The 13320-nt window shown below is 41.0% G+C and overlaps 2 protein-coding genes across 3 annotated transcripts in view; both read left to right on the forward strand.

Annotated features, from left to right (window-relative positions):
- Positions 1-612: 612 nt before the first annotated feature.
- On the forward strand, positions 613-6541 carry acyp2 (acylphosphatase 2, muscle type). Its single transcript, XM_084021375.1, has 4 exons — positions 613-804; positions 1139-1155; positions 1529-1638; positions 5769-6541. Exons 1-4 carry the CDS (start codon positions 735-737, stop codon positions 5881-5883), a joined length of 312 nt encoding a protein of 103 aa, XP_083877501.1. The 5' UTR covers positions 613-734; the 3' UTR covers positions 5884-6541.
- Positions 6542-11778: 5237 nt separating this feature from the next.
- The window catches only part of LOC311020475 (spectrin beta chain, non-erythrocytic 1), a 103882-nt gene continuing 102340 nt past the window's right edge, over positions 11779-13320 (forward strand). Inside the window, exon 1 of one of the 2 annotated variants that reach the window (XM_084020507.1) lies at positions 11779-11912. The gene's annotated coding sequence lies outside the window, so the exon portion shown is untranslated. The remainder of the gene's footprint in view (positions 11913-13320) is intronic. The other variant, XM_084020508.1, reaches the window with a different exon arrangement.

Consider the following 13320-nt stretch of genomic DNA (forward strand, 5'->3'; position numbering starts at 1 on the left):
CCAATGGTTTTTGGATGACGGTTTTGAAGCCTCGGGTTTGGCATTTTGGCCATCACCATCTTGAAATCTTTGCAACCAGTGAAGGGAAGTGACCATATTACTGCGGAGGAGCGACGGGTGGATCTAAAAAACACAAGCAGCAGAACAGCACCCCAACCTTACTGCATCTGGCTCCATCTGGCTTCTGGTGTGAAGCTGCTAACAAAGTGAGCTTCATAATTCAGGGTAAACGTTACAGCTATGAAGTAATCCTCCTCGCTAATTGCATTGATAGTGTGCTAGCGTTGTTGATCACCAGCTAGCCATGTCCTATCATTCCTGCTTCGTCGTCTCTTTGACTCTAAATGGACCATCATTTACTAAATGAACATCATGCTGTATTGAAGACGACATGAAACAAGTTTAAGGCACTTCCGCTTTGGCTTCACTATTCAGAATGGGTTGCCTGGCTGGTTCATGTGTGCTCAATGAGAGAACACTGATATCTGTTGAAATAAATAGCAACACAGTATTTGCAGTTGTTGTAGTTTTAATGGACTACAGATACCATCAGCACAGACTGAGTGTCCTCTATGGAGAGATTTTGCTTTAAAAATTCTTGAGGAAGACATGACCATGTTGGTGCGGCGTGGTGAAGAGAGCGAGTGAGAGCGCAGAGAGTATTCGCCCGTTCTTTAATCTGAACAGTTCTTCTCCTCGGCTGTTAAAGGGACAGTTTTGGTTTTTCTCTCAGGATGTCTGAAGGTGAATCAGCAGGAACCGAACTGGTGTCGGTGGACTTTGAGATCTGCGGTAACGTTCAGGGTCTGTATGTTGAATTCCCCTCCCTCCTCTTCCTCTTCTCTTTGCCGCTCTGCTCTGTGAGCCGAGGCTGTAAACTGATCTTGTGCTGCTTAATTTAGGACGGAGCACAGCTCTCCGACTGCAGGCGGGACAGGAACTCACTGCACTTTCACTTCCTGCAGCCTCAGGATGATTATTATTATCATTATCATTATAAATGTATTGAGGTGTTTGTTTTAGAAAATGGGAATCAGAAAAGCTCAAATATCCATTATAGAAAGTAACATAATACATTATTAAAATGAGGCTGTTATTATAAATCAGCTCTATTAATTATTCTCTCTTTTTTCAACAGGAGTCTGTTTCAGAATGGTGAGTATCTCTGTTTACTCCCATCACCATCTGCTGTTCTGAGATCTGTCTGTAAATGTAGCAACGCCACAGTGTAGACATACTCTGTTACAAGTTAAAGCTCTGCATTCAAAATCTTGCATGAGTAAAAGTACATTAGAATAGTATCAAAATATACTAAAGTACCAAAGGTAAATGGATCCATTATGCAGAATTGCCCATTTCAGAATACTATTTTAGTATTGGAATATAATTATTGATGCATTTATGTGTGCATTTTAATGTTTCAGTAGGTAGAGGTGGATCTCTTTTTGAGTTTTTCTGATATTATTCACTTATTATTGTCTGCATGAGTATGTATGACATTAACCCCTTGCTCCCTGGCTGCCTGCAGTACACGGAGAGGCAGGGTCTGCAGCTGGGTCTGGTTGGCTGGGTGAGGAACACCCACCATGGGACGGTGGAGGGACAGGTCCAGGGTCCTGCTGACAGGGTGGAGGAGATGTGAGTACAAAGTGATACTGTCTGCCACACAACAATACAATGGCAGCATGTTGGTTTTCTTGATTTTTCCAACAACTTGAAAAAAAATTTAACATGCTCACTGTCAGGGACCATTTGCATTACAGCACAGTAAACATTAAACGTAATTAAAATGCAGAACAACAAAAGTCCATAAACATGATATATCAATAAATAAGACATATTTATTTTTGTTTGAACCCTATGAGTTCTAACTCTCCGTTATAATCAAAATTGCTTTAAGTTACTTGAAATGTACTTTCTTATTTTTTATTGTAGGTTCCTTCATTTTTTAGTTGATATGTAGACTCAGTTCTGCTACATAATGTTATCTTATTTTTTCTAGAATTTAGTGCAGATGACACTTTTGGGGGTTGGGATTGTGTGTTCTTGTTGATGTTACTATGTTGATTGTTTTTGTGTTGTTTGGATTGTTTATCATCATTGGTGTTCTTTATGTATCTTTTGTTGCATCTTTTTTGTTTAAATGTCAGTTAACTTCCATGCTTTTGTGTCTGGGGAGAATGAGATGGTGCATTTAATTGAATATAAATAGGCTGAGCATTGCTTTCACATTCACTACTTCACTTAGTTTTGTCGGCCACTAGATGGCGGTCTTTTCCTTCACAACATAACAGTCCAGTCTGTCCTTCAGTTCAGTTGATGTCAGACCGCTGCAGTCATGCAGGTTTCCCTCCTGTTCAAGTGTGTTTTGTCACTTTTTTTATTCAGTCCAAATACTTACAGAGAAGATTACGGTACTTAAGTAAAATGTTCAGGAATCTGTACTTGAGCTTTACTATTTCTGACAACTTTTTACTTTAACTCCTTGAAACAAATATCTGTACTTTCTCCTCACATTTTCAAAACAAACTCGCTACTGTAGTTTTAATGCATTTGAGGGAAATGATCGATTATCATTTAACATGACGCGAGATTCAATTACACTTGAAAAGAAAAAACAGCCAGTAGAAACGTCCTTCATAGGGATAGGTTTTACTTTATACTTTTAGGAAAATTTCAGAGCCTGTACTTTATCACTTTTACTTGAGTAAAGAATTTGAATCAGTACTTTTGCCAGAATCTTTTTGAGTATCTGTAGCTTACTTCTACTTGACTATATGTTTGTACTTTCTCCTCCTCACTGTGCTTTTATTTCTCTTCACTAAATGAATGGCAATAACTTATAATCAGCTATGAATCTGAAGCCAGACCTCACTTTGTTTTCACGTCCTCTCTGGACGGCGGGAGTGATGTCACCAGGGTGTGGACGGACGTCTCTTTTAGATGACATCACTGCCTCCAGGGATCTGCTGCTCTCTCACCACACACACAAAGAAACAATGATATAATTAATCTGCTTGCTTCACGAGGCGGGTGGAGTTTATTGAATCAGAGCTGCTCTTTTCAGCTTTGTGAATATCGGCCTTGCAAACATTTCCTTCCAATTCTGTGTTTGGACGTATATTTGGCTCGAGAAACAAGAATCTAGGAACAGAAAACTGACACTCACTATTATTGAAGACATTAAACACACCACACACACCTTCTCTCTCTCTCTCTCTCTCTCACTCTCTCTCTCTCTCGCTCTCGCACTCTCTACTATTTCCTTCCATTAAGAGATCTTTTCCTCACTCTCACATCCTTCCCGTGGACTCCACTTTCACCACGACCTCACTTCCTGCAGGGCCTGGGAAACAGGAAGCAGCCGTCAGGAGAGACGGAAGAAGAGAGGGGGGAAAGAAATAGACTGAAAAGAGGAAGGGTGAAGGGAGAAAGGAAGGAAGGAAGGAGATAAACCAGGAGAGTGGCAATGAGAAATAGTTGTGAGTAATAGTGGAACGTGAACATGTGGGTGGTTTCCTATTATTCCTCTGAGAAAAAGTAAACTCCCAGAGGGCCGAGCAGGTTAAAAGCATGGGGAACGGACGGAAAAGAATGATATACTGAGCGTAAACAAAGAAGGAACTGAAAGTAAAACTCCCTATTTTGAAATTTGCTGGATTTAATCCAAGTTGAGGTGTGAAAAAACAAGACAAGGGTATTTACAAACCCTTGTCCTCAGACCCTTGCATTGGATAAGAAAAATCAAAAAAGGAAGGATTCTTCTCCTTGGGGGGACAGACGTTCAATAGATGTGTTCAGGATGACCAACAAAATGATGATTACAAAATGATCCACCGAAACAATATGGAAGGAAGGAAGGAAGGAAGGAAGGAAGGAAGGAAGGAAGGAAGGAAGAAAGAAAGAAAAAAAGACAGAAAGAAAGAAAGAAAGAAAGAAAGAAAGAAAGAAAGAAAGAAAGAAAGAAAGAGAGAACGTTTTGATGAAAAATTGATGAAGAAAGGTAGAGAAAAACAGATATAACAGGTGTCTGACACTCACATGAGTTGGATTGAGCATGGTAGAAAGTGTGTGTGTGTGTGTGTGTGTGTGTGTGTGTGTGTGTGTGTGTGTGTGTGTGTGTGTGTGTGTGTGTGTGTGTGTGTGTGTGTGTGTGTGATAGAAATATAGATAGATAGAGTGTGAGAGGGGGGGGGGGGGGGGGGTGGCTCCATTGAATCGTCTATATTTGAAAGTCTGTATTCACATGAAAACAGTAGCATCTGTCGCCCCGAACAGGAAACAGTTTGTTTGATGCTCAGAGCTCATTACATTATTGTAATGGTAATTTTACCTGGTAAAGGTCATTACACCTGACTTTTATTTCAGGACTTTTGGTGAATTTTTAGCTTTATTGGTTAGTGATAGTGGATATGGTTTATAATCAGTGTCCTCACCCCTAAACCACTGGGATGCCCACACACCTGAAGAATCAACAATCTGGTTGGAAACAGATAGACTGTATGTAAGAAGTGAATGTGGTCAGCGTGACATCAATCATTGGTTTGTGGGTTTGTGAAATGCCGTTTGGAAGCCTTGAGTTCGGCATTTTGGCAGGCGCCATCTTGGTTTCTGTTCGTTGCCATCTTGTTTTTGTTTTTTTGCAACCAGAAGAGGGTGGAGCTTAGTGCAACAGGCTGCTGAATAAGACATTTTAAGTCAACCAGGATCTTACAATGAACTTTCATGAAGTGAAAATGAAAACCACACCCTAAAAAGCATACCCTGCTTAATCATCTTTCTTACTCCAAATGGGAGCATAACTAATGCACATCATGCTGTATTGAAGAAGATTTGAAAACTAGTGATTGCGTTCATTGAGAGGTGAATTCCTGCCCCTTCAGGTGTGACGATGGGGGTCCTCACAAGTATACAAGTACAATTGTGTGTGGATCACAGGGATCAATGTGTTGTTTTAGAGGAAAATGGTAACAGATTACAAACCAACAAACATACAGCTGGTGGAGACTTAAAAACACTAAGCTTTGTGTGTGTGTGTGTGTGTACAGTAGAGTAGTGGGTCACAGAGCAGATCAGTCGATTGTAGATGGAGACGTTTTTTGCCAAAAAAAATAAAAAGTAGGACAGCTGGTATCTCTCTCCACCACCCCCTCTTCTTCTTTTGGTAGATCTCTCTCTCTCTCTCTCTCTCTCTCTCTCTCTCTCTCTCTCTCCCTCTCTCTCTCTCTCTCTCTCTCTCTCTCTCTCTCTCTCTCTCTCTCTCTCTCTGGACTACACGGATGTGACCCTGATCCCATGAAATCTCTTATAATCTATGCACAAACCATCAGAAGCATCACAATCATCAGTCGGTGGTAAAACTGAGTCGTTCTACTGCAGAACGCACTATGATTCTCAGGGTTAAATATAGCTGCAGGAATGTTTGTATTTTTTCCCATCATGCCCCTGGTTGTCCAAATACTGACTTGACCCCTGAGAGGCTGGTTGTGGATGGTTTGTTTTTAATTGTCTACATTTGTGTCCCACAATAACGTCAGTCTTTCGATCCGCTGTATTCCTTCCCACATAGTCAAGCGTACCTCGTTTTTGCAGCACTGTGATTGATGATGATTTTGAGAATGTAACTGATATTGCGATACTTTTCATTGTAAATACTCTTACCCTAATAATGGCTTACCTCATAAATGTAACCTGAAGGCAATGTTTACAAGTCTATAATCTCAGTTACTGTCTTACTGCTCTTTCTTCTCTACCTGTATTCTCCACAGGAAGGTGTGGTTGAGGAAAGAAGGAAGTCCAAGCAGTCGCATCACCAAAGCCTCTTTCACCAACCAGAGATCCATCGACAAGCTGGATCTCTCCGGCTTCAAGACTCGCTTCTGATCAACTCATCAAACGTACCCCAAAGAGCTGCTCTTCCCTCATGAGGGCAAAAAAAAAAAAAACAACTCAGAGCCGCTAGTATTCAAAACTATGTAAGAGCTAGAATGTTGTCATAGCTACCTGTAGTGATTTGAGTTTAGATTCTAGGTCCATGCTCCTGTGAATACTTTGGATGATGGAGCTGGAGTTTGTTTTTAGGACTCAAGTACACTCAAGAACTCAAGAACAAGCTGAAATTGTTATGTCAGATAAATACATATATGGTTATATTTTATTCATGATAAAATAAAATATAACCTTGTTGTAATGTATCCAACACTAGCAGTAACAATAAAGTGACGATATGATGTAAACACTGCTTAAAACATGTTTTGGAAAGTATTCTGCGTTGTTAAGTTAAGTTAAGTTAGCTTGAAATGGAAAGCATTCTACCGAAACGGTTACGTTTAATCATGATGGAAAACAATCTTCCTAAACAGTTAAGAAGTTACTTTCATTTCATGTCATTTTCTCTCAAGAATATCTTTAAACTCTCTGCATTTTAGGACCAAGTCAGGGTTAGAAAAAGAAATAATTGAAATGATTCTTTAAATCATTGCAATGTTTCATTCCTAGCAAATAACATCGTTTGTAATTCTTCTTAGGTTTGCTGATTAAAATCCATGAAATCTACTGTGTGTCTATATATAGTAGCCTATGTCACTGTACGTTGTAAACAAACACACCCACCGCATTGTCGTTACATAACGAATCACGTGACGCGATTACCTGCCACCTGATCCAATTAAATCACAGCCAGAGAATCCCTGATCAGCTGGCAGCACAAAAACCCTGACACAGCAGGAACAGAGCTCCTGTTCACTGCAGTGACTCTGTGTGTGTGTGTGTGTGTGTGTGTGTGTGTGTGTGTGTGTGAGAGAGAGAGAGAGAGAGAGAGAGAGAGAAAAGTCGAGTAAGCAAAACTGTTTTAGCAAATGACGTGGGGAAAAACCATCAGAATGATTTTTAAATGTATTTTTTTCTTATATCTGCTCTTAAATAGATTAAAAAAACATGCTGAAGATCAACTTTGATTGTATGTGCTTAAAGACCAACTCTCCCTGGATACACTGTTAGAAGTGGACGCTCTGTCGTCATGCCAACCCCGCTGAGACATTACTCAAACTCACACACACACAATCAGGAAGAGAAGGAGGTGTGAGTAGTTAGTTGTTAGTGTGCGTTTGAATGGGATCTTAATGTCATGATGTACTTACATAAGATGCTGGTGACCCTTCAGTGTGTGTGTGTGTGTGTGTGTGTGTGTGTGTGTGTGTGCGGGCTGTAATGGAAGAATATAATATACAGGCAGTGTCTCCAAGGAGAATAACAAGAACAAGTAACTCCCTCACTTTATTCCTCTATATATGAATATTTGTCAATAATATTATAGACAAAGGATAGACGAAATAACAGAAGCACCTAATACAGTTGAATCTACAATCACTGAATATTGGACACTTAAATGAGTGGAGCCTTTGTTAGTTTTATTAGTTCCCCCCAGGGCTTTATAACAAAACAAAAATGTCTGCCATGAAATGGTCTATGATGTTCCTTTTGAAGCTTCGGCACACACAAGCACATTCTTTTCAACTCAGGAAATTCTGCTTTGGGTACAGGGTTACATTTTAGTGGACATACTTGAGCAAAGAGAAATTTCCTCATTGTTTTAAATCAATGTTATCTCGTGAGAGTATCTGGAAATCTTTCTCTTTTACATTTATTAAAAGCACACGCTGCTGTGAGGTCCTTACAGGTCTGATATCTGACACAATTGTGTCTTTTCCCAGCCTGCTTTTTGTCCATAAACACTCCCGAATATAAATCATCTAATCCACCTCCTCCGACAGCACTTCTCACACTTTCCGTTCACGGCAAAATATCTGGTGCAAATAATAAAGCAACAATAATAACACATCCACCCCCACACTCATACTGTTGCCATGAGGGAGAGAATGAGAGAGAGAGCCCACCCGCACACTTTAATCACTGTGGAGAAACTGGAAAAAAATCCACCGGCCTCGACCTCTTCTTCCTCCTCCTCCTCTTCCTCCTCCTCCTCCTCCTCCTCCGCCTCTCCTTTTCCAAGCAACCAGTTTGGCATCCCATAGTGGTCACTATGGAAACGCCACTCTGTCTGGAAGCGTTTGTGAGAGAGATACAGAGAGACAAGAGAAGTTCTTGCCCTCTTCATTTCCTCCTCTGTGTCCTCTCTTCCTCTCCTAACTCCCTTTTCCTTCTTTCCTCCTCCCTAAACTCCTCCCTCCTCCTCTTTCTCCCCTTCTAAAGTCTCCCTTCCTCCCCCTTTTATCTCCTCTATCCATCTATTTTCTCTGTGAAAATCTGCCTGGCACTTTAACTGCCCACACAGTTAGTCTTATTCATTGCATTACACAAACACACCTGAGTGGGTGCTGACAAGCAGCTGTTACCAGGCAACATGTTGAGGTCGAGTCCAACTCGACTGTGAAAGAAACACTGACATTTAACACAAGCAACATCTTTGTTCTGTTCTGTTCTATTATTTTATTTATTTTCACAGAAATGTTGGAGAACATGCAATGACAAAAACATGCCACCCAGCCCTCTATTTAAAAACAATTTAGATTAGTTATTATTGCAATGAATTTAGACAAAATGTGTTAAAGGATTCGACCAATGGACCAAAATGTCATATTTCCAAGGTTTCAGTTGCATCCTCCCCCTTTTATTACATACATTATTTGGGGGTTTAAAGAACACATTAACACATTAAAAATGTACATGAAAGTTCTAAGTATCCCTGAGAGACATGTAGCGTGAATAAGACGTTTCTTTTTAGCAGGAACTCTTATACACAAAAACATTTAAGACAAACAAGACCAACAGTCAAACACAATCATTGAAATGACTTTTTACATGCAGAATAAAATGACAGAAGTGAATTGAAGTGCAGCAGGTAGCCAACGGGGAGTGACTTCCCCTCTGCTCTCATGCAGCTGCTGCATGATGGGAAATAGCTCCATGACCTTTGACCTTCTCCACACCATCCTCTCCTTCAAAACAAATATGGCTTCGGTCTGCTAGACATTTCTACGTGGTGTCTCCTATCTGAGTGCTAATCCCCTGCGCACACACACAGAATGAGCAAACTGTGTGTGTGTGTGTGTGTGTGTGTGTGTGTGTGTGTGTGTCTGTGTCATCACAAGCCCAGAAAGAGCTTCGAGGCCGGATCACATTCTGCCACACACACAGTGTTAACGCACACACACACTGCTGCATTGCATGTCAGCACACTTGGATGTCCTTCATACCCAGAATGCATCGTTCCAACCTCCAAATGTGTGAGTGTGTGTGTGTGTGAAGTCATCAGTATCATGACAATGTCAGTTTTGGTCAGTGCAAGTTTTATTTACAGTCTCTTTCATTGAACCAATGCCTTCCTCTAACTTGATTTAAGGGTTTTACTAATCATATTAATGCTCTCTTTACTTATGAAGTTAAAACAAATCAAGTGTTATTGTTTTATTATAGTGGCTGTGTCCAAGCTTAACTTAAAGTCTGAAGGGATGAATTTCAAACGCTATCTTGGTTTGTAGTTTATATAATGCACATCTGAATGTAACTAAACTTATTAACCAGCTTTTGCCACTCTAGCTGCTAGACGTGCTGTTGTAACGAGACGGAAGGAAGCTGCCCCACCTACACACTGTCAATAGCTTGAGTACATAATGTCTTGCCTGAAGCTTGAGAAAACCTGCTACACTGGAGTGTATGGATCTGATCAGAAATTCTACAAAATTTGGAGACTCTGAAACAATTCCCACCCTATTATTGTAGTTATTATTCCTTCAGTTTTAATTGCATTAACTGCATTTTATTCACTTATTCTTAATTCTTCTCTTTTCTTCCACATATAACAATTGCAGTTACAGTTGGGGTGGATGAGACTGTAAATGAGTTTGTTTCTGATGTATTTCAAAACATGACCTGACTTTGTTGTACAACACTTTCTGGTTGAAAATTAATTCAAAGATTCATTTTTTAAAAAGATGCAATACAATCAAATGAGATGGTGAAAAAATGGTTGAGGAAGAAACTCTTTGTTTTGGCCTTATGCTAATTATGTTCAAATAAGTTTGAACAGGAACTGCGGCAGTTACAAGAAATATGGTAAACTTAGGAGACCATCAGGTATTATGCTTCTATTGCTGAGTCATGGCAAGAGTGAAAGACTATGGACACATAATCTAACACAGTCATCTCAAAACAGAGGACATGCACATCGCACAACTTTATCTCTCAGCCAAATTTAGACCAAATTTAACTTGGAAGTCTGGGTCAATAAGGTCCAGGGTGTTATTGCTATCACACTCCTTTTGCCCTACAGACAATATAAGGTAAGGTAACGATGTGAGACTGAAAATAGACAAATGGAGCTCATGTCTGGTGATTCATCGTGTGGGAGGTTTATAAAGACAAGCGCTTGGAAGGAGAGCCTCAGGGTCTCTCAGCTGTCTGCTGGACGTAGGGAGGATGTGATGGATGAAATGTGGAGATATGAGCAGTGAATTTTAAATAGCATCCTAAAACAGAGGGCCTGATGGGAAATGTGTCTGGGAAGAATCAAACATTCTAACACCACAGTTCTGATATGAGGATACGTTGAGTTTACTAACAGCACATGATATTTCCTTTCTGTGTTAATTCTGTTTGATCACACTCACATCCCAAACTTTTCAGTCTGTTTGGCATCATGCACTCTCTGCAGACTCTCCCTCCTCCGCTCTGCTGCCTCAAACTCCGCCCCTCACTCAGACTCGGGGAGCTGGCAGCGCTTCATATCATTCCCGATGCAGCCTGGAGGGGTGGAGACCGTCCAGGCCAACCAATGGGATGCTAAAAATGCATTGTCACTTTTACCCTTATTCGTTTAGTCTAGAGTGAAGAGAAACGGTAAAGTTTTATTTTGCATGTATGCACCATGCAGTTGGACATAATATAAGAAATTGCACAAAGATTTCTAATTCGTTTTTAGAACAGAGATAAATTAGATTGAATGGTATCGTCATTGCACACTGCACAGAAGTACTGTAATTACAAAATGCAGGAGAAGTGCAAAAAGCAGCAAAGTGCATTCATAGAAGTAAAATAGATTAAATAAAAAACAAAAAGTAAGGAAAATCCTTGCCTGTTAAACTTGTGTTAAAATGTTTCCTTCTGAGGTTAAATTACAAAACATATTCCATATAAATTCACCTCAAATAGCTTTTACACACAAGCAAAGAAATACACACAATTAAATGCAAACAGTTCAAAAGTATCAAAAAGTGATATATCAATCAAAATTGTTGGGCTGTTGAATGTAGAAATACTCATATTCATACATTTGAAATCAATTAATTCCATTTTTGTTTATATATATTAAAAAAACAGCTACACAATAACCCTATTATCCATATTACATCATTTTAAATGTGTAATGTGTTTTAACATGCACTAGAACAATAATGATAAAATGTGGAGTAACAGTGGATCCAAAGAGGTTTTGTCCATCCATCCATCCATTGTCTACCGCTTATCCTGTATTCAGGGTCGCGAGAGGTTTTGTCTTGTGATGAAATTGTTTGTTGATAATTTAAGATCCAATGAACACAATATGAATCAATGACCATTTTCTGAACCCGTTTCATTCTAAGGCCTTTTCATTGCGATTATTATCTGATTTTTGAATGATAGTTTCAACATAGAGAGGTAAGTGAGAACCAGTCCAAGCTGTAGCGCCGCCCCACTGGTGCTACCGGGTGTAAGAACCGAGCGCACTGAGCGCTGCAGTCCGGGCCGTGCAGAGAGAAAGCGGAGCAGGGGGGGCGAGGGAGAGAAAGGGGAGGAGGAGGAGGATTGGTGGATTTGCTTCTCCTGCGTTGTTTTCACTCCGAGCTCTCAGCAGTTCGTCAGGCGTCCGTCCTTCACTCCGAGCGGGACTCCACTGCGCTTCTCTCGGCCTACAGGTGAGTGTGAACCCGAACCGGAGCCGGAGCTGAGCCGGTCTGTTTGTCTTGTTGCCCCTTCAACCCCCCCAGTCCTCTGCACGGATTTGTTTCATTGTGACCGCGGCTGGGGAAGCATCCACATCTACCACGTCGGCTGTTTGTAGCGGGGATGTGCGTGCATTCGCTCCGACACCGCGGCCGGATAGCGGCGGCTGCTCCCCGGTTAATTGTTCAAAACATCCAATTAAACCCATCGTCGTTGCGGTGCAGCAGTCGGTTGTTCGAGCAAAGAGACGCCGGGCAGCGACCCTTTTCTCCCGGCTGCGTCTCCTTGCCCCCCCTCCGCGCTTCTCCATCGTGTTGTTGAACTTGTGTTGTGTTGTGTGGTGTGGTGTGTGTGTGTGTGTGTGTGTGTGTGTGTGTGTGTGTGTGTGTGTGTGTGTGTGTTTGTGTGTCTGTGTGTGTGTGTGTGTGTGTGGTTGGTTTTAGTGCGCCACAGCTGCTCCAGGTTGTTGTTGTTTTCATGAACTCCACAGCTTTCTCTGCATTCTGCAGCTTTCTATGTTCTACCTCCATTCTGAACTGATGGAGTTTTTTTGGGATGATGATGTTGATGTTGGAGATGGAGGTGCAGGCGTGGTCGCCTCTGCTGACCTCAGGCCCCAGAGCAAAAACCCTAGAATATTCCCATAATGCTCTAGTCTTGCTACAGGGACTCTTAAGTCTCTGCAGTGACATTCTCTGTACTTTATGGTGTATTTGCTGTCTCTTGTACTGTAACACTCCTGTGATGACCTCAAAGTGCATTTGTGCCATTGGATGCCACGTTTATCCAGCTCCTGTAATGTATCTTAATTCTTTGGTCATGTTGAAGGATCCAAGACTAATTTGAGACTCTTCCTGTGGTTATAAATATGATTATTGTGATCTTTGTGCAGTTTTTGGTAGTTTGTATATCTTTTATCTCCTGTACAAGTACATTAGTACTAGTACTGCAGTGATTTGGCAGATTTTAAATGTATTTTAAGGTCACTGTAGTAGTTCTGCGATACTATAAACGCCGCTGCTTTTTGAAGCATTTTTTTTTTTTGCGCAGACCTTGTTTCAAATCCTGTAGCGCAATTATGTAATCAGAGACAGGCTCGACTGCTGCTTTCTCTCCTCCCTCCCCTTCTCCTTTTCTTTTCCCCTCCCTCCTCCCCCTTTTCCTCCTCCTAATATTCCTCCTGTTCCTTCCATCTGTCATCTAATTTTTTCTTTCCACCCTGTTTTCTCCCCATTTTCCACCTTCCTCCTCCCTGCACTCCTTTTCCTTTTCCTCACGCTGTTGCTTCCTATCCTCCTCCAGATTCCTCTGCTTTCTCCTCGACTTGTCTTCTGTCTATCCTCTTTCTCACCTCACGTTTTCCCTTCTCATCGTTTCTCC

This window comes from Eutrigla gurnardus (genome assembly GCF_963514095.1).
Source record: "Eutrigla gurnardus genome assembly, chromosome: 11".
Taxonomy (NCBI): domain Eukaryota; kingdom Metazoa; phylum Chordata; class Actinopteri; order Perciformes; family Triglidae; genus Eutrigla; species Eutrigla gurnardus.

Bases quoted from the DNA above. Each gene is read 5' to 3' on its own strand.
- acyp2 (XM_084021375.1), top strand. From the start codon at position 735: ATGTCTGAAGGTGAATCAGCAGGAACCGAACTGGTGTCGGTGGACTTT. The intron at 1,639-5,768 runs GTGAGTACAAAG...TATTCTCCACAG, and splicing joins GCTGACAGGGTGGAGGAGAT to GAAGGTGTGGTTGAGGAAAG.